General features: G+C 42.7%; 1 protein-coding gene across 1 annotated transcript; it reads left to right on the top strand.

Moving 5' to 3' along the window:
• The first annotated feature begins 890 nt into the window (after nt 1-890).
• Nucleotides 891-26,221, top strand: FAM180A (family with sequence similarity 180 member A). Its single transcript, XM_032107499.1, has 3 exons — nt 891-1,179; nt 22,695-22,795; nt 23,704-26,221. Exons 1-3 carry the CDS (start codon nt 1,104-1,106, stop codon nt 24,043-24,045), a joined length of 519 nt encoding a protein of 172 aa, XP_031963390.1. The 5' UTR covers nt 891-1,103; the 3' UTR covers nt 24,046-26,221.
• Nucleotides 26,222-27,067: the final 846 nt, after the last annotated feature.

Raw genomic sequence — 27,067 nt, forward strand, 5'->3', positions numbered from 1 at the left:
GTATAAATTCATGGATGTCTCTGGGTTTGTTACTGGCTCACTCTCACCCATAAAAGAAGAGAATTAGACTTATCACTTCTAGATACCAAATGGAGTGTCCCCTATCCCCTGGTTCTGCAAATACTCCTTTTATTCCTATTTTTCTTCAGTCTGTTCCAACACATAGCAGCCTGCTGTTATTCTGGTGCTGTACTCCCAAAATGTACCCCATGATGCTGCTGCTGAAGCTGTGTCAGGGACAGTGCATACCTGCAACTTCCTCCATGCCAAGTCAGTCTGGGATAAACTCTTCCAGGGTTGTGTTCCTTGGCACCACCATCAGCCAGGAGATGTCTATCAGGAGCCTTTTATTTTTTTCACTGTCACCCCTCCACAGTCAGCCTGGCTAATGTAGACTGTCCTTAGGATTGTTTAGTGTTCCTCATAGTTCCATTGAGGAGAGCCAGTTAAGGATTTGGACCTTCCTGTTCTCCATACTGGCCAAATGGAGAAAAAGGCCAGGACTTGTCTTGCCTAGAGCTGAAATCTAAAGGCAGCATGATATGTTCTTAATAAAGCAGTGATTATATGAATCACAGTAGCAAAATGTTCTTGCAGAGCACAGGCCCCACTCCCTGACTTAAGCATCCAAGGGCAGCTGTCCATCATTCCAGAGGAGGGATTCGCCTTGGACAGGGGTTAGTGTATAGCCCCCTGTGTTACAGAGGAGTAGCTACAGTCCCAGAGTCTCTTTTAATGAAGATACTTGTGGCTGTTTATTGGACAAAAATAAATTCCAACTGGCCCATATAACAAACGAAACTCAACTACAAAAATGTAATGATATTTATTCAGCCAGCTGCCAGCAAACTCACATGCACTATGAGTCATTCCAGATGTGGATAAAAACAAAGTCTGTCTGTGAAAGTAAGTTTCCTGATCCCGAGGAGACTTGGTTTGGGAGAAGAGCTGAGCGCTGACTTCAGCTCTACTCAGAAGAATAGACTGGTTCTTCTGCAAAGGGGGAGGGGGAGACCAAAAGCCATTATTTATTCCTGAAAAGAAAGGAGCTGGGAAATAAAAAATCTACTATACAGCTAGACATACGTATTTTAAAGAGAAGGATGCTTTGGAAGACTTTGGTGCTGCTGCTGTTCTATTACAGTGCTCATGCCACTGTGACCCACAGATGGAGCAGAGGTAAGATTTAAACCTGAAAAACTATTAAGAGAAAAAATTTGAGTTGTAGATTTGGTCTGAAATTATGTTGCATTATACATGTGTATATATATATATGTATGTATGTATATATATATACATACACAATTATACAATTTTTCCCTGCCTCTGGAATTTTTTTCTCCGTTAAACAGGTCAGCTAAAAATATATAGATAAATAGAAAAATGCACTTGAATAAGTGCAAAAAGGTAAAATTAAATTTGTATTCTATTATAATAAAAATATATAAAATATCCCAAGAACGAGAATTACATTCTTGCACTTTTTCCTTTCTCTCTTCTTTCTGATTTTTCTCCTGAATTTACAAAAAATATGGTATGAAACCTTAAAGTGAAAGCATGTGCAGTCACAGCTGGCATAATTTGCTCTAGCAGGATGACACCTGGTAATAGTAAAGAAAAGAATGCCTAGATTGTGCAAGGTGCCTGGGAATGCTGCTACCCTGCCCTGGCAGAGGAGAACAGATAACACAGAGAAAGTGACCTCATGTGTTATCAGGCTTTAGCTGCCAATGTGACAATACACAGCCGTGACATATGTGTATTCAGGTGTGTGACAGCAGCATATGGAATGTTTGGGGACTACTGGATTGCACAGGAGATGCTTGCTTCAAAGCTAGTAATGATGCCCTTTCCCTTTTTTAGTTTTATTCTCTCCTCTGGTATTTGGCATGGGTTCAGTGGCTGCTGGAAGTGGAGGAAGGAAACACCTCCCAGAAGACTTATTTGGTTCTGATATTGAGATTCACAGATGTTTAAAGGAACTGCTAAAAGCTTAAAGGTCTGCTAAAAAAACAGAGCATTCAAATGCCTCCCTCCTTACTCCAGTCTCCCATGTCTTCCTCATCACAGCTGGTACCATTCTAGTCTGCCAGTTGGGTTTGGGCTTTGGTTTGTAGGAGAGGGAATGGTTGAGGGAATTAATGGAGAGCTACACAATCCTGCTCAGGCTGTATGAATGCTTATTTTTTCCTTACAGTGCTTAATTGTTCTTCACAGAAATCCCTGTTAGTGGGAGCTCACTGGCAGGGCATTGACCTGGGACTCACCAAGGCAGGTTCTTTCCACAAGTTTTTCTTCAGACTCTTGGCTGATATTGTACCTGCATGTGCCTTACTTTTCTCTTCTGGTATGAGACAGGAAACAACACCAATTTTCATCATAAGATCCTGTAATTCTGTAGGTAAGAATTTGTCATTCCAGGGATGACACAAAAATGTGAAAAAATCAGAACTAGATCTGATTTAAAAAAATATATATATATAGATATGATATATTAAAAAAAAACCCCACAAGCCCACCCTTTGGAATAATGATGTCACCTTGCCTAAGAAATGGAAAAAAAAATTAGAAAAGAAAAGGGAGTTCATTTTCATGGAATAATCACTATGCAATTTAAGGATGTTTTTCACTTTTGCTAACACACTTATTTTAATTAAACAACACCTGGACCCTAAAATGAATTAATGCAACTGTTAAAATCCAACTTTAATCAACATGAATATTTAAAGAAAAACATCAGAACTCTATTTTGCCTTTTGGGGAAGCAGGGTTTTTTCAAGCTGGAAGCTCTAGCACTTGTTGTTGGAGACTTCAGAGGGAAGAGAAGATTCATTCCCTGTTGTGATAAGTTCAGTTGTCACAAACAGTGTGTGCAGACATTTTCTGAGGGGGAAACCAGATTTCTTTTCCACATCTGCTGGGACTATTCTGCTCTAAAGATGTTTTAGAGGCATGACTCCTTCAGCAATGACTACTTCAGTGAATCTCCACTCCCCTGAACTATGTGTCAGCCCAGCCAAATCTGCAGTATCTAGAGAGGGCCCAAACACTGTCTTAATTTTTAAATTTCTTAGAAACCTAAGATAAAATTGGAGTACTGAGAAATGACACATTCTTCTGCACACTCAGAGCTCTTCCCTCCCTCCACAAGTGACAACTGAGTCTTGTTTAGGTTAAACCTCAGTCATTTAAGTCTTATCCAAGTCCTGATCTGAGTTTTGCAGTGAAAAGGAAAGACAGATCAACATCTGGTCTGGTGGAAATGAAAGACAGATCTGTGTATCATCATGCTGACTTGTCATCCAGATTGTTTACAAAACAGTAGAGCAAAGACCTTGCTTTGATTGCCAGCAGTTGTTGTTTGTGATGGAAATGAGCAGTCAATATTGTATACAACAAGGTCTGGCTTTTACCATTTTTCCACTGGGAAGCACTGTGCAGCCTGGGATCCCCAACCCTTGTAACCAATCATTCAAACTTTGGCTCAAGAAAACCTCAGGCATGAGAAAAGATGAACACACTTGTGCTGACTGGTGAGTGGGATCTCCAGACTGCCACCTCCCTTTTCCCTTTGCTTAGAAGCATCAATGAGTGGGGAAAAAAGAAATGCATTTCTGTCAGGAAAACAGAGTGCTTTATTTTTTCCTTTTTCTTTTTAAACTGCCTCAGCCCTTTGCATTAAAAATCTTACACACACTCCTCAGCCTGCTTTGATTGAGTTGTGAACACTGGTCCAAAAATCACAGGCAAAGCTTGGTCTTTAGGATGGGTGTGTTTAGAATAATAAAGAAAAGATCCTGAGTGATGATGAAATAATTTTCTTGTCATCACCTCAAGTTTCCTAGAGCCTCTTGTAGGCTTAGCTGCATGGAATTACCCTCTCAGATTTTGTGAAGCTCCTGTCTAGGGAAAAAGCATAATGAAAAAAGGTAATTAAAAGTCTCTACTGACTAAGTATTATTCCCTGTGCAATGGCAGAGGTGAGGTCGTATAAATTCTTCTAGTTCCAAAGAAGAATTCCAGTTCCTAAGAAATGTTTCTTCTGAAGAAACCAAGGAAAAAATCCTGGGGTTTGACAACAAAAATAAGCAAAACGCCTCCTCCATGAAGCTATGGCAACCAGAGACAGTGTCAGTGCTTGCCAGTTGCTTCCATCAAACTTCTTTGAGAAGTACCAATCCACTGGAGAGCAGAAGCGAGCCTTATGAGTATTACAAGAATTGTCTGTTCCCTGAGGAGAAACCCTAAGGCAATCCTTATTAGCCCATCTCAGCTGGCTGGAGTTTATTTGCTGTAAAGGCTGCCTGATTCTAATAAATGGGACACACAAACAGTAGCATTCTTGCTGTGTGGTTACTCAGGGAGGAAAGATGCAGATTTCTTATGGCTGTGGCTTTTGGACAGTGCAGAAGCAGCTGCAAGGGTAAGTTCACCCCTCAGTGGAGGCTGGGAAAGGAGATGTTGAAAGACATAAAATAAAAGGGTAAAATGCTTTTCACCCATCAGGGAGAAAAGGATATATCAGCACCACAGAGGTTTCATGCTTTTGGGGACTTTTTGTGCTGTTCCTTCCAGACCTCAAAAGCAGCATTACAGTCCCATCCAGATCTATCTGGTCCGCGTGCCTTATTTTCTACCCAGTCTCTAATGGCTGGTGAAAGTCAAATGGTTGTTTGAGAGCACCAGGGGAAGAGTTTGCTCTCCTTAAAGGTTTTCTGCAGAAGGAATTGCTTGAACAAACAAAAGGTCCATCCTCCTTGATTTCCCCACAATATTGCAAACTCTTTTTTTTTTTTTTTTTAATTTGCTCTAGGGTTGTGGTAGCTCAGTTTGTGAGTTTGATGGAGCAGCTGCTACCTGAGCAACTTTTGCCTGCTACTTCTGCTTATGGGCTTAGCAGGAGTGGGCTGGCAGCTGTCCTGTGCCAGGAGAGGGAAGACTGTGTAGAAGAGAGCAAGAGACTGGTTGTTGCTGGAAAGCCAGCCAGCACTTTTGTAAGGAAGCAGTGTTTAATACATTCTAATCTCTGCACTCATTTGGTTGGAGGTGATCTCTGCTATGTGTGCAAAGATTGAGTGCCCCAGCAATTAGAGCATGCCCTTCATCCCCACTCCTTTTCATCTTATTTCCCTGCCTTCCCTGCTGCATCTCATATTGCATCCTTACAGCCAGGCACTTCCTCCTTGAGCAGCTTCTGAGGTTCCACCACCGACAGTAACCCTTGTTGGACATTTTTGGCTTGGAGAGCATGAGCCAAGGGAATGTGGCCTGAACACAGGCTGTAATTGCAACACAAATGGTCAAACACATGCACATTTATGTACCCAGTTCTCCTTCAGTAAACCAGGTTATGGTCTGGGTTATTTGATACGTGACAAGGTTTCCAGAGATCTGGTCCAAGTGTAAAAAGAAGTTACATCATCTGGACCAGCTACCAGAAATTTTTAAATGGTAACATCTATCCAACTTCCTTTAAATTCTATAAAGACATTGTTATCCAATTCTTAAAATGTGCAGTGTAAATGAAAGATGTGAAATGAAAGCTATGAAACAGCACCAGCTCTGTCTAAGCCTGCCTGCATAAAGAACATTACTTCTTGTGAGAAAAATGCAATATTTCCCTTTTCTCTGGCTCTCATGTGATCACTTGGAAAACTGCCTCAATTGCCCCAACTTCCCTGCTTGTTGGGCCCATTCCAATGACCTCACTGGAGCTGCAAAAGGTGTGATCAATCTGCTGCAAAAGTTTTTCCCACCTGCCTGAGTCTGTTCCATGAGTCTGCCCAGTTCCTGGGAATGCAGGTTTGTGGGCTGGAGTCCCCTGACACAAATTATTTCTGCACCAAATATTGCAACTCTATCTGTAAGGAGATGAAGGCACTTCCAGAAGAAGGTCGGGAAAGGGATTCCTTATTAGTACAGATGCAAAGGTAACTGGAATACCACAGTCTCTGAATGGATTTTAACCATGGTAGGATAAATATCCAATAGGGTAGGGCTGTGATTGTAATCAAAATCCATTCTAGCATGTCCTGATTCTCCAAATGCTCCTTTAGGCCCAGACTTAATTAATTTAACCTGCATGGAGTATGATCCCTGAATCAGAATTCACAGTGGCTGCCTGAACCTGAAAGACATGCAAAGGATTCTTATTAAAAAAAAAAAAAAATCAAGGCTTCTAATCTTTTCTAGGGCAATGATGCTAAACTGTGGTGAGATCAGAGGGAAGATAGATTATGGAAGTTTCCACATTTTATTTTAAATCACAGATGGATTTTGTACTCTGTGAAAGCAGTCATGCTGTTAGGAAGGAAGGATCTAAGTGATTCTGAGACTTCATTCACCACAGGAAGCAGCCAAAAAATGGCTAAATCTTACTGCTCACACAGCTATAGAGTTAAAAAGGCAGAGAAACTAGACAATTTTGAGGAAACCTGAGTAAACAACAAGAGGAAGATGCGTGAAGTAAAGCTGTTTTCTCTTTGATATGTGCTAGACTAAATGAGAACTGTTTGCTTGAAAATGGCACCTGTAGAATCTTTCTGGTGATGCCAGTTCCATCCCAGTACTGAGGACTGGCAAGTCAGTAAGGTATTTGCTGTCACTTTGGTCATCTTTTTCATAATTCCTGCAGGCTGTAGTGTCACATCTATTTGCCTCCGTTCCAGGTATGGAACTGTCCTGGGATCTGGATCAGTTTGCACAAAGGTCCTCCTGTCCCAGCCAGAGTTCATCTGGGAAGCACCTCCTGCCCTTTAAGTGTCTCTTTCCACTTTCACCTGGAAATAGCTCCCTTCACCCCCCTCTAACCACCATCTCACTGCTCCTAGTGCCTGTTGATCAGCCAGTGTTCTCTTCCATAGGTGAAGCAGCTCTGTAATGAATGAAATAAACTCATGTAAAACACTGTGAGTCCCCCCCTGGTTACCTTATACTCAACTGTTGGGCCCAGAGACCTCAATGGTACCTGGCATTATGCAAACACACAGCATAAAAAATAATCTGTCCTTCTCCAGAGAACTTTCAGTGTAATTAAGGAGAGGAAATATTAGCATCCTTTTTCATCATGAGGTACAGAGTCATTAAATCCCTTGCCCCAAATCTCTTCAGGATGACTGTGTGAGTGTAGTCCTGTGCATTGTTAATAGCTGTGATTTATTTATTTATTTATTTTTAATTCTGTTTCTGAAGCATAAAGTGCTTTTCTCGTTTTCTCGGGGTAGACCACACCAAATTCAGCAGGAGTGTAATGGCTTCTCACGCAGAAAGAAATCCCATCAGAGGCACTGAATAGTACAACCTAATTAAAAGGGAAGTCAGCAGGCCTTAATGAACATCATCAGGCTGCAGAGGCTCTGATTATTCGGACAGTGACATGCAAGATGTAAATTGCTGAGGTGAAGAGCTGAGTGGGGCAGCAATTCACTTCGCACGCAGTGCTTGTGCCTGGGTTCAAGGCAAGGCAGGACCCACAGGGTCCTGGTGCTGGACCCTGGAGGTGTTGGACCCACAGGGCAGGACCCTGGGTGCTGGAGGATAAATTGGAGATTGCCTGTAGGCACAGCCAGGGCTCTGTGAATCTCCCTGCACCCCAGTGGTTCTGCCGAGGGGAGCTGAGTCCGTCCAAGATGCAGAGAAGCCAGCTGGGTACATGGACCTGGCTGCAGCAAAACAGGGAGCTGTGCCAGTCTCTTGGCTTGAAGGGGGCAAAGCAGCCTGCCCCTGCTTTAACTTTAAAAGCACTTAAATGTGCAAACCAGCACAACAAAAGTCAGCAATAGTTTTTCTGCTCTCAGGAGTGAGGCCACAATTCGTTATCTTGAATCTGGTTTCCTATAGTAGCTTGATTTTTAAAATCTTCCAGCCTGAATGAGTTATTTGTCGTTTTACAGCAAAATGGCACTGGCATGGGTGAAGGTGATGCAGGTCAGCTGTACAGAGAGCTGGTGCTGGGAAGCAGAGGGGGAAATGTATCAAAGCATCATTAAAAGGAAAAAAAAAGGCAACTTGAAAATAAGCTGCAAATGACACTTGTTTTTTAACACAAACAAAAAACCCCAAGGGACTGTCATCTGTGAGATATTCTCTCTCACTGGAAGGAAAGAAAGTCGAGAAAGGGATCCTGTATGTCTCTATTGTCCCTGTGTCTCCCATTACACCCAAATCCTGTTTAATTTGGCTGTTGCTATGGCACTTTATGATATATCCCCTACAGCATACTTGCTCATTCAGAGACATTAAACCAGCCCAGCTCTGCACCACAAGCTGTTGTGTTTCCATGCTTACTCAGTGACCAAGCCTCAGCCAGTAACTCATTTTACCCTCCCTGAGATGCTCCAGGGTGCAGCAATAACCTGTCTCCACTTCTCCTGCTACCACAGTGCTTGTGAGAGCACAAGCTCAGTGCTGGGCTGGAGGCTGAGAATGTGAGGAGGAGAGAAGCAAAGTTAAATAAGCTCCACTACTCCCAATTTCCACAAACATTCCTTTCCTCTGGTGAAAGCATATGTGAGGCCTTTCCTGGCCCACTTTGCTGGTTAGGTTTGGCAAGCCCCCAGTTCCCCTGAGAGCAGCCTGCATACCACTCATCCTCTGGAAATTCCTCCCTAGCCACAGGGAAACAGGTCACCAGCCAGGAGGCTGACTCCAAACCACTGAGTCTCTCTCTCTGCTCAGGAGGTGCCAGGTGGGTAGCTGGAAAAAGATGCTGAGAAAGGGAAAAATAAGATGTTCAGTGCTCAGAGGTTATTTGGGAGGAAATAGGACAGTGGAAGGACAATGCTGTGCTCCAGTCTCATGTTGGAGACCCAAACTCACAAGGTCTTCTGTGACACCTGCCTGGCCCCCTCACCCCCCGGCACAGCACAGGGGAAGCAGAACACTTCAGATAGGTTTTGCCTAATTGTGAAGAGAGTAAACTGCACTGGGCTGGATGTGGATATCTGCTGCAAGCCAGAATATCAGGATTTAATCATCTCCATCCATTTGGCAGGTGGTGATATGCCACAAAAGGACTTGATGCTTCTAAACTCTTCTCTGTCTTGGGAAGAGTAGAGACTTTCCAATCTGGCAGGGGTAATTTGAGCCACAAAGAGGGAGACAGAGACAAAGGCAAAGGACAGATATACTGAGAAACAATAGGGGAAAAAGCTGGAGGTAAAAATGAAAGTGGTCTGAAGGAGAGGAAAAACGAAGATAAAGGAAAGGTGCAGAGAGAGAGAAAATGTATAAATATGGATGGGAAATAGTAATGTGCCCATCCAGTCAAGATTAGAGTAGCACTGTCTCCCTTGTCAGCGTGGTATGCATCCCCATTTGAACCCACACTTCAGCAGATGTCCATCTGTCACAGCTGGTCTTCATCTTACCCATCTGCCTCTCAGGCTCTTGGAATGGTTGCTCTTCTTTGGAGCTGGCACTGCCTTTTTCTCATGTAAGCAGGACTCAAGTTTACTCCTAGTCCCCAACAGCCTCTCATCCTACCAGGATGTTGAGAGCTTCTAATCTGGGCAATTGACCTCTAGTCACAGTATAAAAATGAAAGTTACTGCTACTGAATCATCAGTGTGTCAGGATATCTTCACTCTTTTAACCCCTCCCTTTGATCTTCTAAACTGCGTAGGTATGCAGAAAGACTCTTGCCACTGCCCAAGAAACAGCCCATTTTATTCCACAGAAGTTGCAAGAAACTTGCAGTTTTACAGGACTATGGAGCTACAGCATTTCCCATTAACATCAGTCATAAGAAACTGAGCCACAACTGCCCAAGTACCTGTATCTCCCTATCAGTCCCTGGAGGAATGGATCAGGTTTTGAAAGCCCTCAGTTTCCTCCTTGGTTTTCATAATGCTCACAGCCATTACATTACTTTTTTGTTTATGCTTGGCTCTAAAGAAACACAAAGTGTTTATTGAATTTATTTATTAAGCACAGATTTTATATCTCAAGGAACTGTTCATGTCTTAAGCCCCCTTTTAAAATAAAAGAAATTTAAAACATGCTTCATTTTTTATTTACTGTAATTATTCATGGCTTGGCACTGAACAAACTCCATTTCCAGTTAAACACTACTCACGGACCTCGTAATATAGTACAGCATGTGTTGAATGAAACCATCCATTTTTCATAGTTGCAGCAACTTCTGTTTTCCTGGATTACCCTGCCAATTTGGCAGAAGGTTTTGGAAGGTAATAGCCTAATGATAAAAATGTATGCACTACTTGTTCTGTTGCTTTCTACTGCCAGTCTTTTTAATAGACAGAACTAAGTACTTGACTTGTACTTAGCAAACATAAAGCTCAGTTGGGTCCTTACAAAGAAATTAGGATAAAAAAGCATCCAAACATTTCTCCACACTCAGCTGTCCCTAGCAGGAATCGGATACAATGAGCAAAAATCAGATCTATCAGCCCCAGATAGGCCCAAGTGGCAGGGGGCACTGTGTGGCTGCCCTCTTGGGCTCTCCAGAAGAAGGAGGATGGTGATGTGGCCCTGTTGACACACAGCACGTCTGGGAAAAGCCAGGGTGAAATGAATGGGCAGCACAGCGTCCGATCTCTCCCTAAAACTATCCTACTGCGCTGAGGGAAGACTGCAGGCACTTGGCTGGGGCCTGGGCAATGCTGCATATTAAGGATGGAGGGAATCCTGCAGGAAGGCAGAGAGGGGGATGGAGATGTTTAGCAATGGGGCTGAGGAAGATGGGGCAGTCACACAGACTGGTGAGTAGTGTTCCTGTGGTGCTATATTTTGCATGTTCACAGCAGGGGAGTGCTGTGGGCTTCAGCTGATGAAGTCTGGTTTTGAAGAATCTGCCTGGTAAATACCTGAGTGTTAGGGATACCATAACAAATTGTATTTCCCTAGAAAGACACTCCTTTTCTAGCCAGAAGCTGCTGGACACTTGCTGGGAATTTCTGGATACCCTTCAAACCCTGAATGACTAACTGCATGTGCCATAGCCCATCAATCCGTCATGTACCCCGTCATGTCAGCCCCACTCCCTGTGAGTGCTGCTCACAGCCAGTGTGGTCCAGCCAGAGTGAATGCCAGAGCTGAACAACATATGCACTTAGATCCTCCAAAGGAACAGAGAGGGCCTCTGAAGTAAAATATCACCATCAAGGCAAAGAGCTCCGTTTCTACTTGCACAAATTTTGCAGTGTAACCAACTCGTCACGAGTCTTAAATACTTTATACCCTCCCTTTCTATTTTCTTGATCAAAGATGGAAATGTGTGTCATGCCCAGCTGGTTTTCACACCCATCTATGATGTTCCCCCAGGAGCTTTTCCCTCCTGGTCGAATTCATGCAAGAATTCCTACCAAGATGCATTCCTGCATTCCTACCAAGATGCAAGCTGTCAGAGAAGCAGGTGTATCCTCCCTGATGCCTCTGCACATGAATGCTGCTGGACCCAAGGCTGGACCTCAGCACCCACTGGATGTCTGCCCACTGAGGTGGGAAAGAGTCCCAGTGCTTCTCATTGCAATTCCAGCTGGGAGCAACTGCTGGAACATACTGTGGTTTACTGAGCAGTTCTCAAAGCCCAATGCACTTCCCTATGGGTGCTTCTGCTGACAAATTAATGCATGTATTATTTAGGCAAAGTTATAAATCACCTTCTGAGCGTTCCTTTCACAACAAATTGGCGTGCTCGTGGCAGCCTGTCTCTGGAACTCCATGCAATGGTTAACAGCTACTAATCCAAGGAGCTCAGCCATGACAAGCTAGTTTTTATTCTGCTTCATCCATCCTTAATCCTCAGCACTCAGAGGTCAAAGCAGAACTTAAAGATTATTTGGGCTATCATTTGGAATTATAAATAGGGAGACAAGTAGTCCCTGCCTTATTTTATGGCCATACTAAATGTCGATCTACCCCTACAAATGACTAGTGTGTTCCAGTACCTCAGACAATGACTACCCCAGCTTGACAAAAGGAGATCATATGAAGATGATATAAGATGGGTATCAATCACATACTCATAACCAGGTGATGTCTATAAGCTTACCTGGGAGAACGCCACCAGATCTGCCATGCAGATATATCACATGCTGGAGTCCAGCTTTGGCAAGGAGTGATTCTGTAGGCCAAAGCAACAGACAGAAAGCTGACAAGAAGATTTTTATCTAGCAGGCTGTAACTCACATGCCAGCAAAACCTTTCTAAGTAAGCTCGTTTCAATATGAAAGCTTCAGAGTCTCTGAACTAGTAAGAGGAAAGCCCAAACAACAGGATGAGATTTATGATGAGCATCACAGCATATTACCTGAAGTGCTTCTCCACAGTACTAATGCCTTCCCTCACAGTCTTCACACAGAGTTAAACCAAAGAACCGATTCCCAGCTGGTTTCTGTCAGCAGCATGCTAGAGGATTTCACTGGAAATCAGGCCTTCCGCCCTTTCTCTAAATTTGTTCATCTTAAATTTAGAACATTAGGTCATTTTTTCCTTAAATATTTACTTACATTATTTTCCCACAAGCCAAAATCTATTTTACAAGTTCAGCTCAAATGGCTGCAGAAGAGGGTGCATGTTAAGGAACAAGAGCACTGAGTCAAATACATGTGACAAATTGGCAGGGTCCTCTTGGGCTGGGAGCCACTGGGAGATGGCACATGTAGGGGTAGGAACTGCAGCGGTGAAAGAGGTTGAGTTCTGAATTTCCATCAACTTCAGGCACAGCTGTCAGCATTTTTTGCCTTTCAGGTCTCTCTCCTCAGAAAACAGGATATTTGGGTTATTCTGTTGGCTGTAAGATTTCTGTAACCCTGACTCTACCTTTCTTGTCTTCTCTGTGATCCCAAGTATGTCTTTCACAGCACAGGGTTCTCTGTGACCTGGCTGCCAGCAGAGCAGCATCACAGGGCTGGTGGTGCCAGTTCAGGTCATCTGAGGATCTCACCCACAGTGCCCAGCAGCCTTTAACAATTTGCAGCATTCCAGGTTTTGCAAAGACTTTCTGTATTTAATGGTGAATCCAGTTGTACGTCAGTCTCAGCTTTATTTCAGCAGATTGTGAAACCTGAAAGATCTAGAAACAGCCAGGTTTTAGGAGAATATGAAATAACAGTGAAGACTGGAAAAATGTCAGCTTTGTAAAATGGAAATCCCATATGTGTGTTTGTGAAAGGGAGATGCAGCTATAAGCACAATCCATTTTACATTCATCCTTTCTATTTCTTTGCTATGTTTATGGCAATATCACAAAGACTGTCTTGGCCCAACGTTGCATCTGCACACATTGAAATCCACTGATTAGATTTAGTGGAGAATTATATTTAAGCTCCATTAATATTGTAATTTTATTTCCACACGGATGCAGACATTAACATAACAGGGCCCAGACATGCATGCAGGTGTGTACTTGACAGAACAGATGTCTTCCCGTGCCGATCCTCACTCACCTCTCCAGGAGAAACACGTTTCCCTTGACTCTCACCCAGGGATACAGCCCAGCTCTCCATCCTTCATGGTTTGCTCAGGTGGCAAAGCAGCTGTACCAGTCCAGTTCAGAGACAAACCCAAATCCATCTTCAGGTCTGAGTCCCTTTCTCAGACTCCTTATCTTTATCAACACTACTATAAATCACACAATGATTTGAAAAGGCACTGCCTCCAAAAATAACACATTTCTTACAAAAAGGACCCAGTATCCCCATTCTTTTTGTTTACTGGGCAAGGCTGATTTATACTCTTTCTCATCCAGCACATATTCATGTCATTAAGAAAACCACAGCAGGTGCACTGACATTTGGAGCTCAATGAACAGCTGGAAAGGCAGCTGGGGTTTCCCTGCTTTTGAAGAACAAGTGAAATCCCAGAGCAGAGGAAGCAGAAAACTGGTATTTTTGCATTCACTTCCTAACAATTTATTTCAATTTGGATGAGGATCTGAAGGAAAAGGGAAGACATTTCTGATTGTTTCTAGTTGGAGGGAGAAGAAATGATCAATCTAACGTTTATTCCTCCTCAGTTTTGAGCTGTGATGTTCATACTTAGTGAGTATGAGGAATACCTTGTTGTTTCATGTGAGTGAGTAGTTTATACATGAATAAAATAATAATAGTTGTTAATCAGATCAGAAACTGCTCCTAGACCCACTGTCAGACACTTGAATTTATTTGCCAGTTGAAACCATTCATAGATGGCTTAAGTGAATAATTCCAGGGTCCCCAGCATTTCTGAGCTGTCATGTGATAATGAAATAAAATTCCATACTACTCTCTGCTAGGTCTGTAGTTCAAACTGGACCTTTAATTCCTTCCTCTTCATCCAGTCTGAGAATAAATTTTACATATTCTTTCTGCCAGTTGAATTTCCTCTGTCAAAAGCTCAGTGGGGTGTAAGCATAGAAGGGGAAGAACTATTTGGCAGCTAATGATCCTGCAGCCAACCCTCACCTCTAGCAAGAGCAGTGACTACCCTTGTTGAGGTGGTCATCAACAAAACAGTGATCTTATTCATGTGGTGGTTAGATCAAGGGTATGAAGGCATGAGGAAGGGCTTCTGCTTTTCCTCCCAGGCCTGATGTCCATCCTTAAGTCATCTGAGGACTTGAATCATCACCAGATACACTAAGAACAGTCAGAGAACAACTGCACTGGGAGTTTCTCACATGTAGAAATGCTGCTGGCATAGCAGATGTGTTGTGAAGTGAGGCAGCTAAAATCTACCACTGTTTTTTTTTTTTTTTGTTTGCTTTCCCCCTTCATTCACGACCAGGCAGATTCCTGGCTTAGCTCCCTGTTTGGCCACACAAAGTGGTGTTGGTGTCAGCACAAAGGGAAGGAGGGAGTGCCAGGCAGGAGAGCCGGGCTGCCCCTTGCAGCTACAGCTCCATTAGGTCAGACTCAGCACAGCCCTCGCCAAGCAGCCACCTTGTCTGCCAAGACACAAAGGAAACCCAACCGTTCTTCACTACTGAATGAATACCTTTTCTCTGTGCCCAGTGACTCAGCTGTGACGAAATACATGCCTGGGACGTGGTGCAAGGCTTGAGCCCACCGCTTTGGGCTCTGTGATGTTACTATGAAAAGGCAGAGAACTGGTGACAGTGATGTGGTGTTGAAGGGCTTTCCTTTCAGAGCAGCAGTAGCACCATGCAGGAAGCTCTGGGAGCTGCTATAGTTCTGCCTTTTCCTATGAAGCAGAGCTCTGATTTCCCTTGCTCTCTCTCCATTGCTCAGCAGCAGAGGCAGCTGCTTCACTCTGCTCCTCGGGTGCTTCTCCACTGCTCAGCACCAAAACACAAACACATAGCCGTTTTGATTCCTCCCTTCCCTCACTCACTCCCTTCTCTGCTGCCTCCTGGGAGAAATGGAAGTAGATTGGAATTTTGTTATATCCCTTCACTTGTTGATTTGTAAGAATCAATTTCAAATATGTTTAATTAAGACTGCTTGATGTCTTTTCCTTGGATAAGGGCCATGTGAGCAACGCAGGTCGGGAAGGAGAGGTGGCTCTGCAATGAAGACAGGAATATAAAGTACTGGTCCATTTCCCAAGTCTGCCTGAAATTAACTGTGCTACCACAATTATTTATTGGCTATGTGTTAAACCTGTGGAGCAGGGTTGATATTTCTTTTCTTTGTTGCTGCCCTTCACTTACACAGTTTTTGCCGTAGCCTACCCCCAGTCTATGGTAATATGACAGCAAACCGAAAGATAAGATAGTATATTCTACTTCTTCTTTCCTTCAGTTTCTCTGTGTGTATTTTTTCTCTTCACACCTTCTGCAGCGACTTTACTCCAGCATAATAAAGGCCTCTTCTGGCTGACTGCAATGTTTTTTTATGAGCATAAATAATTCCAGGTGGGGACCCCCTCCTTATCACACCAAGGGAAGAATAAATAATACAGTATACCTTTTCAGGCTGGGAATAGGTGAAAATGCTGCATAATGGAAATTCCATATGAGAGAATAAATTCTCAGACCATTTCAGCTGGTTGGTGCTAGTGATGTCTTTGAAACCATTTCACTTAAGTCATAAATGTAAATATCCTCCACCTCTCACAAACACAGGCTCAGCTGAACCATTTTCTTCTCTAGCAATATACATTCCTGCAAGCATAATGGCTTTTTGGTCTTTCTAATACACCTTTACATTTCTTACTTGTGCCTAGTAGCTAGACAGGCTATTACCACTCTAGTTTTTTGTATGGAAACTCTGTTGCACATTAATCTAACCTCACACATCTCAGGTCATTTACGAAGTGCACAAGTTTATGTGGGAATGGGTTCTGTTTTATGCAGCTGAGACACCCTTTCAGAATGTGTTTGTTCCTTAAAAAGGAGATAAATTAGTAAAAACTAACTTACTTTGAAAAAAGCTGGTTATGTGTTGCACTACAGAACTGAATATCTGCTATTAATTTTAAGTGTTTTAAACTGATTTTTTTCCTAAGAACAGTATTGCCTGTTGCAAACTTTTGTGGGGTGATCTACTTCTTACATCCTTATTGACAAAACTTTTTGAGACAAAGCTTTTCTTTTCCTTTAACCATTTTTTTAAAGTAACTAAAGATAATGATAATGTCCACTCCCGCTTTTAGTCAACAGTCAGGAATTAAGTTTAGCCTTAGGAGCTAAAAAAGCAAGGATATGAACTGAGAGTAAAAAGAGGCAAATTCTCTCAGTAGCTGCTTTTCAACATGTGCTAATTCATGTTGTTTTGTAATTAAAATGTTTTCCCCATCTTGCTGCTGTGTTCTCCTAAGGGACATTGTGGTTTAATCTCCCAGTAATGCACTGCACTTGTTGTCATGGAAGCTACTTGTGTGAATAACTGCAAATCCAGGCACAAGTTTTGGATGCTAGGCTATAGCACTGCAGCATTTTTCTCTTGTCTTTCTAGGATTTTGTGTGTTTCCCTTATTTTATTCCTCTTATTCTTCCTCTGGCTCCCCACTCTTTCAATTTCTCCTGCGTTAGGACAAAGTGTTCAATCATTTCTAATATTGCAGTTTTGATATAAAAGAGCCAAAAGTCAGGAAATGTAGCCAAAGCTCATGTTCTGCCCTGTGTACAGCTGCAGGCCCAGGACAGTACAAACACCTTGCAGATGGTGAAGATGCATCCTTCTGGGGATGAGCCAAGGGCAGGACAAGGAGTAAAATGCATAAAACACATTAGTCCTTTAATAATACTGCCCTTTTTGTGGTTTACATTACCACTTTCACTGCCCAACACACCTCTCATAGGTCAATATCCCCCCACCCTGGAGTAAATGATGCTTTTGGCACCACTGGAGAAAGGTAAAGACACGTTTTTCAAAGGGTATTTCCAAGTTAGCCTGAGGCAGCAAATAGGGAATAGTGAATTGTTACTCCAGCAATGAGGTAACTCAGCTTGAACTCACCAAAGCATCATTTGACAGAAATAAAACTCTTCATGTATAAAAGATACTTCTGGTCTGTGTGCAAGCCCTCAGAAGTAAGGTTATCAAAGAGAACCATGAAACAAAAGCTTTTTTCAAGTGTTTGCAACCTTTGACACTCATGTCCTCTTCTCTTCTGCACAGCATGGTCATGGAGAGCTCAAACCACTGCTTCCCATAAAGAGTTATAGACACAGAATGGGTTGGAAGGGACCACAGTGGATCACCTGATCCCACCTCCCTGTTCAAGCAGGGTCATCCCAGAGGCAGGATATCCCCAAGGCACAGGATTGTGTTCAGATGATTCTTAAATATCTCCAGTGAGGGAGACTCCGCAACCCCTCTGGACAATCTGTTCCAGTGTGCAGTCACCCACACAATAAAGAATCCTCTTGTGAGCATTTCAGGCATTTGCCCTAAAATCCAAAACAACAGCTTCTAGAAACTGCAACAAAATAGATTCAGGCAGCCTGGACCACTCATCATTTTTGCATATTGTTAATTCTAATGGCTACTGTTTCTGCCTATACAATCACTTTGTGGACAGTGCTGAGTTTGCTTTCTTTGGCAAAAACTTGCATCCACCTTGAAGAATCAAATCCTTCTTGTTCCTCTGCTCCTCCATAAAAGGGGTCCTACTGAAGCAATGAGATAACTCTTTTTCATGCCTCTGACGGCAATCAAAATAATTCCTTTGAGTCATAACCCCAATTAAACTGTTCATGTCCTAGAGCCCTGGGGAGCTGTACTTGCTTTGGAGCAATGGTCTGTACAGGGGCCAAATTGTGCTTCATACCTTTTCATAGGGGAAGAAAAGGGCATTGATGATGCACAGATAACTGAGAACTCCTGCAGCTATGCTCTGTACTTATTGAGCAAACACATCACAGGAAGCAACTGGGAAATCACGAGCAGATGCATGAACTGGAAAGCAAAACTAAATATCTGTACCCTCACCAATGAAACTGCAGGGAAAACCTGGGAGAGGATCACAAATATTTACCACATGGCTAATGAAGTGCAGAAGATTCTGGCAGAGTTCTTAAGAGAGATGAAAACATCTATAAAATGAGGCTATTTTCAGCCTCAAATGTGATGTTATGTTTAAACCATAAAGATGCATGAGCTAAGTGGTTAGAAGCAGGTCAATGGGTTGGCAAATATGGCTTTCTTTTTGTTTAAGAACATGGGTAGTCTTGAAGGAGAGTGGAATTGAGTCAACAGAGCCATAGGAGATGGGATGGGCTCCTGCTGCAAGCAGTGCAGAGAAGAGGGGTTTTTGCACCAAGTTTGACAGGCATTTTAGCAGGAGATGTGTGGGCTGCCTGAAATCTTCAGGCAGAGGCAGTGGTGCACTCCAGGGCACAGGATGAGGCCGTGCAGGGCCAGGCAGGGAGGCTCAGAGGGGGTGGCTGTGCTCAGACATGCTGCTCTCTCTGATCCACCGCCAGCCCTGAGCCCTGACTGGGCAGCAAGGCAGAACTCCCAAGGCCCCACTGGAGAAGGAGATTTGAAGATTTGGGTATTTGGAAGAGGATGAGCGTGGCAGTACAAAGATATATAATAGAAAATGTTTTCAGTAAGGGTAATGAAAACCTTGTGTTTCCTAACTTGTCTCCCCGAATAATAAGCTTTTTGTTACGTGACTGATCAGCCCTTACGACAGAAACACCCTTATCTACACTGGAGATGTCTTAACACACTTGTAAGAGAAATAAAAACAATGAATTGATAGGAGACTCTCCACCAACTTCAGAGATCCCTGGGCTGGGCTTTCTCTCTCAATACTAATTGGGGATCTCTGCTGCTTAGATGTTCATGGCTACTGCCATTGAAATGAATTGGCTGCAACATCAGCATAAAGTGATGCACATCACCTTGCATCTTCAATTGCTTGATAGCTTTACAGAGAAGTCCCTTGGGAAAGAAATTAGTGAAGAGTTCTAAACTCTTCTACTGTTCTTTATGTCCCCAGACAACTCATGTCAGAGATGGAAGTAAATGCAGGAAGAAGTAAAAGTCAGCAAAAAAGTTTCAAGTGGAATTTGCAATCACTAAATGCAGAAACTGACTGAAAATCTTTCTATATCTCAGCTATTGTGCTTAACTGACACGTGTGTTAAGTCAGTACAATGAAAATCAGAGTGCTTGCTCTAAATGCTCATACAGACTTTTAGGAACTCATGAATTCATGGAGAGGACTGTGGAAGAAGTGATGATGGAAGGATTTGACTACTGAGCAGGAAGAAAGAGAAAGGGAAGGACTGAATAAAATGCAGATCAGGAAAATCAGATAACCATGACAAATACAAATGAGCTCTGAAAGACTTTCTGAGTAGAATCCCTAAGAGCTGTAACAGACTTTAATATGTTTTGGGAATGAGATAATGAGACGAGGGAGTCAGTGCTGCAGGGGCTGGCATGCCTCTGATATGCATAAAAAGCCCCTTCTCAGGACAGAGCAGCCCAAGCCCTTGTCCCTTTGAATCTCCTAACCTAAGCCATGTTATCCTGGGAAGAGCAGGATAGTCAAACCCTGCTTCTTTCTGAGGTATGACCTGTGACTCAGCAAGTGGGCCAGTACTGAATCAATACCATGGCATTCATTTTTGTGTGAGTCCTTAGCTGAGGCTTTTCTGGGTGAGTGGTGTTGGGCTGAAGCTGGTGACTCCCAGCTCAGCTCCACGGTGGGAATCTGTGCTCGGATTGAAAGTTAAAAGCGATCAGTGTGATGACAAGAAGAATGACATCACTGAAGCAAGATGCCACAGACACTTTTCCCATGGCTCAAGGGGATATTTGAGATGTAAACCATCTGCATATGTAGAGGTACTCCGTGCTCTGAGGCTGTTTTCACCAAAAGGGCATCTAAAAGAGATAAAAATGAATAGTCATCATTCTGGACTGGATTTCTGCCAGCTGCTTAGTAATTAGAGTTTTAATTGCCCCGTAATAAAAGTTTTAATTACTCAGCAATTAGTGCTTGAAGTTTCAAGTGCTTCACATGCACTCAATTGCATTCTGGAATTGTCAAGAGCAAAAAATGGAGTAGCTCCAGTGTGCCTCAGCAAAGCTCTGAGCAAGAGAGGGAAACAGCAGGGATGGAGCAGCAGCAGCAGACGAGCACAGCTCCAATGCCAGTGGTCAGCCAGGCAAACACTCTCCCACAGCAGACCCTGCAGGCAGCTTGGGATCTCTCCCAAACTCCCTCCTCCTCTGCTGGGCCAGGCAAGCTGCTCAGGTGCTAAAGGCATGGTGCTGGGCTGGGGGAAGGCTGCTGCAGAGACCAAACCCTTTTCAACATCTCTGTTCTTTGCCTCAGTGCGTTCCCTCCTTTAGGCTTTTAATCACACACCCGGAAAGCACTATCCCGTCATTTTAAACATCTTGATCTAAACTCACATGGGTGGGATAAGAGGCAGCCAGCTCTGGAGGTATCTTATCAAAATGCCATACTCATGCTATCTACTGTATCTATCTCCAGTAGGTTTACTGCAATTCAACAAAATATTTTACCTATTCCTTAGCTAATTTAAGGCCAAAATACCCTTTGTTGTGTCAAGTATGAATTGCTTCATACCTAGCATTATCCCGAGTCATTTCCATATGCTGGATAATAAAGGTCCTGAGGGTCTGGTTTCTCTCTTCTTGATTTACTAGAATTTAAATATCATTAACAAGCCGAACTATAACAAAGCCAACAGTTGCCAATGGTGCAGCAAACAGGGCTGCATTTAGGGTACAGAGCCTGGAAGAAACTACATATTTATGATCTGCTTGGGTAACCAAAGAGGCAAATTGTCTGACGAACCATGTAGTCAGAAAGTAGGGAAAACTTTTCCATAAAATAATTACAGTTGCTCCAGCTTTTTTTTTTTTAATGCCCAGAAGAGAGAGCTTTAAATGATGTTCAGGTTTTTTACAGGCAGCATGCAAAGTCTATCACAAGAACTTTGGCAAAACTAGACAAAATGGATTTAGTAAAAATGCTTCATGGGAAAAAAATTCTGGTAGAGGAAGGGTGGGATGAAACTTTTCAGAAATTCAAAGTTAGCTTCATGTTCTATTAGATATTACTCATAATTCTAAAAAATCTTAATTTTGACAGGGGAATCATAATGTCTTTCAAAATGTGGGGCATTTGTTTCCTTTTTTTCTTACACTGGTTTCCAAGTTTATCTATTGGTAAACAGAGCTAAAGTTGAGAAATGAAGTTTACAGGAAACATACCAATAGTCACATAAGCACAGATTAAAAAAAACAACTCTTCCTATTCCTAAATATTTGAAATAAAATCCAACAAATTCAAATTATGATTACCCAAACATCAAAATCTAAATAAAATACAAATAATAATATACAACTAAAACACAAAACAGAATTTTTCCTTTCTGCTCTGAAAGTAATTTAGACCTTTGAAAAGTACATGGATGGTTAGTAACTTGGTTAATAACTCAAAGCATTTAGGTCTTCTCTAAAGCAGCATCAGATGTTTTCTGTACTCCGGACTGTCCAGGTCACTGATTCCACAAATGCTCTACTCCACTGGGGTGCTAAGTTCAGGGACTGTACATATGTTTTCTGTCTCATTTCCCTGACACAAAGTCTGTAGTGCACTTCACAGTGGTGAACCAATACCTGATCATAGCAGGCTCTGTTTTTTCCAGTTATTACTGGAAAATACTGCAAAGTATTAAAGGCACAGTAAGCTGGGATTCACCTCACTGGATGTACCTGTCTTGTCTAAGCTGGTAACAGGCTCAGTGAAGAGACACAGACATCTGGGTGAGTCATTCTTTCCAAGTGTAAATGCCTGGGACAGATGAGCTGATTACTTTCTGGTGGATCTGTCTCTAATAAATAAGGGGAGATCAACATTTAGACAACTGAAACCAGGAGAAATGCAGAGTCTCAGAAGCATGACAGTAGAAGAATGGACTGAAAAAAGTAGGTTTTATTGAATGTCAGTATTGATTTCCCTTTTTTGATCCAGGTAAAGCACATGTATTTCAGACAATGTTGATGCTGCAATTATCCAATTCCTTTCACCTCTGAGGCTGCAGCTCAGAGCCTCAGGCTTGGATAGCAAAGCACTCTGTGTTAGGCACCCTATGGATCTGGGACAAACGGTTAACTCTGGTAGACCAGGGTCAAAGCAGTCCCTGCCACACATTTTATTTACAGCAAAATGTCGTACTGTACAGTAAGTCTTTGCAACTCAGGTTTTTACTTGACTCTACTATTGAGAAGTGCTTCTTCTTGTCAGTGTTTGGCACCTTATAGAACCTCTCTTTTCCCATTATTGTTTTCCAGCTATGCTTTTCCCAGCTGCTCAGCGATTCAAGAGGTCTTCAGCTGCTTTCCTCAACCCAGTGTTACAGAACTCGCTGGAAGATGTGGTCCTGCTTTATGAGGTTCAGTATATGCACCTTAAGCCTTAACCAAGACTGGGGGTACTGTCCATACTGGGGTGGGTTATTCATTACCTGGCTTCATGTCACTTTTAGTCATGCCAGCAGTAAACCCATGCCTGTGTGATAGTCCACCAGAATGGGAACATCTATATGTAGATATGTACATGTATGACAAACTCAGATCTTTGAGCAAAGTGAAAACCAGAGTGTAAGGCTTTCCACTGAAAGCAACTTTCTCACAGAACAGTTGCATATAAACAACACAATGCATGTAGATTCTTTGGTCTGTGTCTCAGTCCACAATCATTAAAGCCACAAGTATTGCAAAGTAATCCCAAGGGCATGACTGTTTCTCTTCAGAGCAATCCATGTCCCTTCTTTCACAGCACAGCAATCTGTAAATCACATTCTGGTCATACGGTTAGTAAGGGAAAGTGGCCTGACTGAACAAGGTGTAGGGGTCAAATCTATCTAGCCCACATTTTTAGAAACTAGGATTGGATGTCCAAACAGGGGACATGGGCTTGGAAGTCACTGCTGTGCTCATTCAGACCTTGGCTATCCCTGGCAGTGTAAACAGCCTTTCCCAGGGGTGCTGCTGTCTCCACCTCTCTAATCCCCATGTGGCACCAGCAGCAGCCCATGCCAGTTTTGGACAACAGAAGACTGCCTGCTTTTTCCTTTTACTCTTTCCTTTCCCCTTAGCCTGTCTCTAGTTTTCCCAGGCAGGTAACACAGGAGTCCAATGCTCACACAGAAACTTTCTGGTCTTCCCCACATCCAGACAGTGCAATTGTCTCCATTTGACAAAAATTAAAGACCCAAGGCCATGTTGTTAATTCACATTTACTCTGTCTAGAGTCGCTTGGAGAAAATAAATAGCTTTCTGTATTCTGATTTTGTACCAGTTTCTTTTAGCTGAGCTTGACATTGACAAAGGTCAGAGGATCTCCATCAAAGATGAGGAGCTGGCTTCCCTGAGGAAGGCTGCTGAGTTTGACACCGTCTGCAATGAGATTATCCCCAAGAGCATCACGGAGATCCGCAGGCTGAGCAGCAGGCTGGCTTCCTACCCAAGGGTCCTCAAGAAAGAAGACTTTGAAAGGACAGTGCTGACCATGGTGTACACGGCCTACAGAGCTGCTCAGTCTCAGGGCCACCAGAAAGACACTTGGGCTGAATCCTTTGTCAATCTTTACAAAGCCCTGAAGAACGACCTGATGTTCCCACACAACAAACAGCCATCATAGTGGGAGAGGAGCAGCAGCTCAGCCACCTGCGCTGGTTGATAATGGACACAAGGTAGCACGTCCACCACTTTATTCTGTAAAGAGTTTAATAGCCTGCTTCATGAAAGATTCTTTGTTTTCTGGCTCCCTCTTGTGGAATCCGCTTTCTAGTTCCATGTTAAGGGTGAAAAACGTCGTCAGCCCTGAGAATTCGATTTTTGGGCTGGCTTGGAGGCAGGCTCTGTGACAGGCAAAGAAAGGAGTCTGGTGTACACCCAGGCAGACCCTTGTTTCAGGCAAACCCTTGATTCATCCTGTGGGCTTCCTATAAACAATTCATAAATATACTGTGCTTATGCTCACATGCTGATGTGTAAGTGCTGGAGAGTGCTGCTTTCCTAGCTGGGGAAACAAGTTCATGTTTTGGCTGGCCAATAAGTGAATATTACACAGAGATGAAGGCCCTTTGTAAAAGGAAGAGGTTTCATAACTGTCAACCTTCAGAAATTATGCCACATATTATTCATTCCAAATGTTCTCCTAAATAAGTACTCTCTGATTCACTTAATTTGGCTGAGCCAGTGTTCAATTGCAATAACATTTGCAGAAGACAAAGGGCATTGTGAAGACCAGCAGCAAACAATGCCTGTGAACGTATTCCCTGCTTCCTGGAGCTGTCCTCCCAAACAGTCTGCAATGATTCTTTCATTATTTGCACATGACTTTGCTTCTGCTGCTTGTTTTTTTTTTGAAAGAAACATGTATTTGTCCTCAGTGGAATCCAAGGCAAGACAAAGGCCCTATTTAATTTAATAATGACACATTTTTCCTGGTTCTACCACTTGAACGTAGGTCATCTAAACCCATGTTTCAGAATCCCCCTGAGGTGAGGGAGGAAGGTGCATTAAAACATACCTGGTGCTGAATTTAGCACTGTGACTCTATTTTTTTATAGTAAATTGTATATTCATTTGAGTATATGTGCGTGTGTGTGTGTGTGTCTATGTTCATGAATGTGTGTGCACATAAGTGCTGAGTACATAGAAGAATCCCAAATTGTTCAGTCAGTGAACAATTGCATCTGACCACTTAGCAGAAAATGCTATTTACCAATTCAGTGGTGCGAATTATGAATTTGAGAGCAGCAAAGGAAAAACTGTAGAAGTAGTGCAACCGATTATAACAAACTCCCTGAAAAATCATGAACAGAAATCAGACAGAATATTTTGTCAGACAGATGACTAGCTATCAAAAATCCAGATTATTCTAAGTTAAATCCCCTAGTTTATGTGCACAAGAGATACGAATTCTGGTTTTCTATTAATATTAAAGGTGCTTCTACTTCCAAACCATGGGAAAATAGCTGAACATTAATTTTATCCTTTCATACCATCATTCTCTACCTCTTTATTGCATAATGTCTTAAGGATGCAGGCCCAAATAAAAAATCCCTGAGAATAAAACAGACCTAAGGATTCCAGCCCAAGTTCTGCATCATGTTTAACTGCTTTTGCATCACTTGAGCAAAAGGAATTAATTCTTCTGTGTCCCTTAAAAGGGACACTTCAAGGACTGAAGCTGAAAAAATCCACCCAGAAGCACAGCAAAGAGCACAGTGCAAGCAGTCAGAGCACACTGGATTTGGCAAACACCTGTGGGAATGGGAAACCACAGCAGCCTTAGGGGCAGTCTGGCCACAGCATTAGCAGCTGGACAAAGGTGTTATAAAAGACACAGTCAGTCTTGTTTCTCCCAGAGTTCCTGGATTTGTGTGTATGAGCGTGCACATTCATTTAGACGCACGTATGTGCAGGCACATTTTATACCTGAAGAGTTTTGTTGGCCATCTTCAAAGCCTGTCTGGCAGGTGGTGAAGGAACCTGCAAACTTCAGCCACAAGGCTGTGGGCCACAAATATCTCTGTCTCCTCTGCTTGCACACACAGAGCTCAGCACCCCTAGAGCAGCCTTGCGCTCCTGCCTACGCGCCCTTTGAGCCCTCAGCTTTAACACTGATATCTGCTTGTGATTCCTTCCCCTAGCATGCTTTACAAACACATGGAGGGGAAATGCCACAGAGTGCAATACTGCCTTTGCAGCTCTGCTTCTTGGCTCCCTGAAACACCACTTACTGAAAGAGCCTGGAACCAGAGCAATTCATAAATCCCTCACAGTCAGCTACTCCAAGTCAGCAAAAATAGCAAGAAAAAGAACTAGAGCAAATATTAATTGCTAGCAGTCACCATCCAGAGAAATGCCTCCCAGCCATGCTCCTCACCCCACAACAGGACTGCCCAGAAGAGTTTACTAATCATAAAATATTCCACAGAAAAGAATTACAGATAATTTTTAATATCTTATAACTCCCTATGGCATACATACCTTACTGTACTTTACAAATTGGTAACTGAAACATTTATCTCCTCAACAGAAAATAAAGGTTTTATGAGGTTTTTCCCTCCTCCCTTTACTGTGTGTAATGTAAGAAAAAGATTTATTCCTTGGGAAAGTGCTTGGACTGCCCAGGTTAATTTAACAGACACTCTCAATGTAATAATAAAAACATTCTACACAAAAGTACTTGCCTTTGCATTGTATTGATTTCAGCAGCAGATTTACTATTTTGCAACTTCAGCATGAGTAATTGCTTATCTTAGACTGTGAAACTCTTCCTGAGAGCAACGGTATGGGAGGGAAGAGGGAACTGTCCCTTATTACGTGAAGGAGTTAATAAATAGGAATGAGATTGCCTCCCCTTTCCAGAGTTCAGGTGGGAAGGAGCACTCTGCCTTCAGGGAATTTCTTTGGGCTTAAGCAATACTGAGGGATGGAAATGCCCTAAGATGCAGGTGTAGGTTGCCTTCTCCCTATCTCAGTTTATGGCTTATTGCTTCAGACTGAGTCTTCTTTATAGGGAGTTCTTATCTCATGGGTTAGAAAACCACTGCCCCTAAATGGCACCTTTAATCCACCCTTTGACCTTATAGATGATAAAAAATATGAAATAAGGTTATATTATTTTCCATTTAAAATAAAACTTTTTT

The sequence above is a fragment of the Corvus moneduloides genome, chromosome 4, assembly GCF_009650955.1.
Source record: "Corvus moneduloides isolate bCorMon1 chromosome 4, bCorMon1.pri, whole genome shotgun sequence".
Lineage (NCBI taxonomy): Eukaryota > Metazoa > Chordata > Aves > Passeriformes > Corvidae > Corvus > Corvus moneduloides.

What these genes read in the sequence shown, in the direction of transcription:
- FAM180A (XM_032107499.1), top strand. Translation starts at nt 1,104, where the DNA reads ATGCTTTGGAAGACTTTGGTGCTGCTGCTGTTCTATTACAGTGCTCAT. An exon ending in GACCCACAGATGGAGCAGAG is followed by an intron (nt 1,180 to 22,694) that starts GTAAGATTTAAA and finishes ATTGTTTTCCAG; the next exon opens with CTATGCTTTTCCCAGCTGCT. An exon ending in ATGTGGTCCTGCTTTATGAG is followed by an intron (nt 22,796 to 23,703) that starts GTTCAGTATATG and finishes ATTTTGTACCAG; the next exon opens with TTTCTTTTAGCTGAGCTTGA.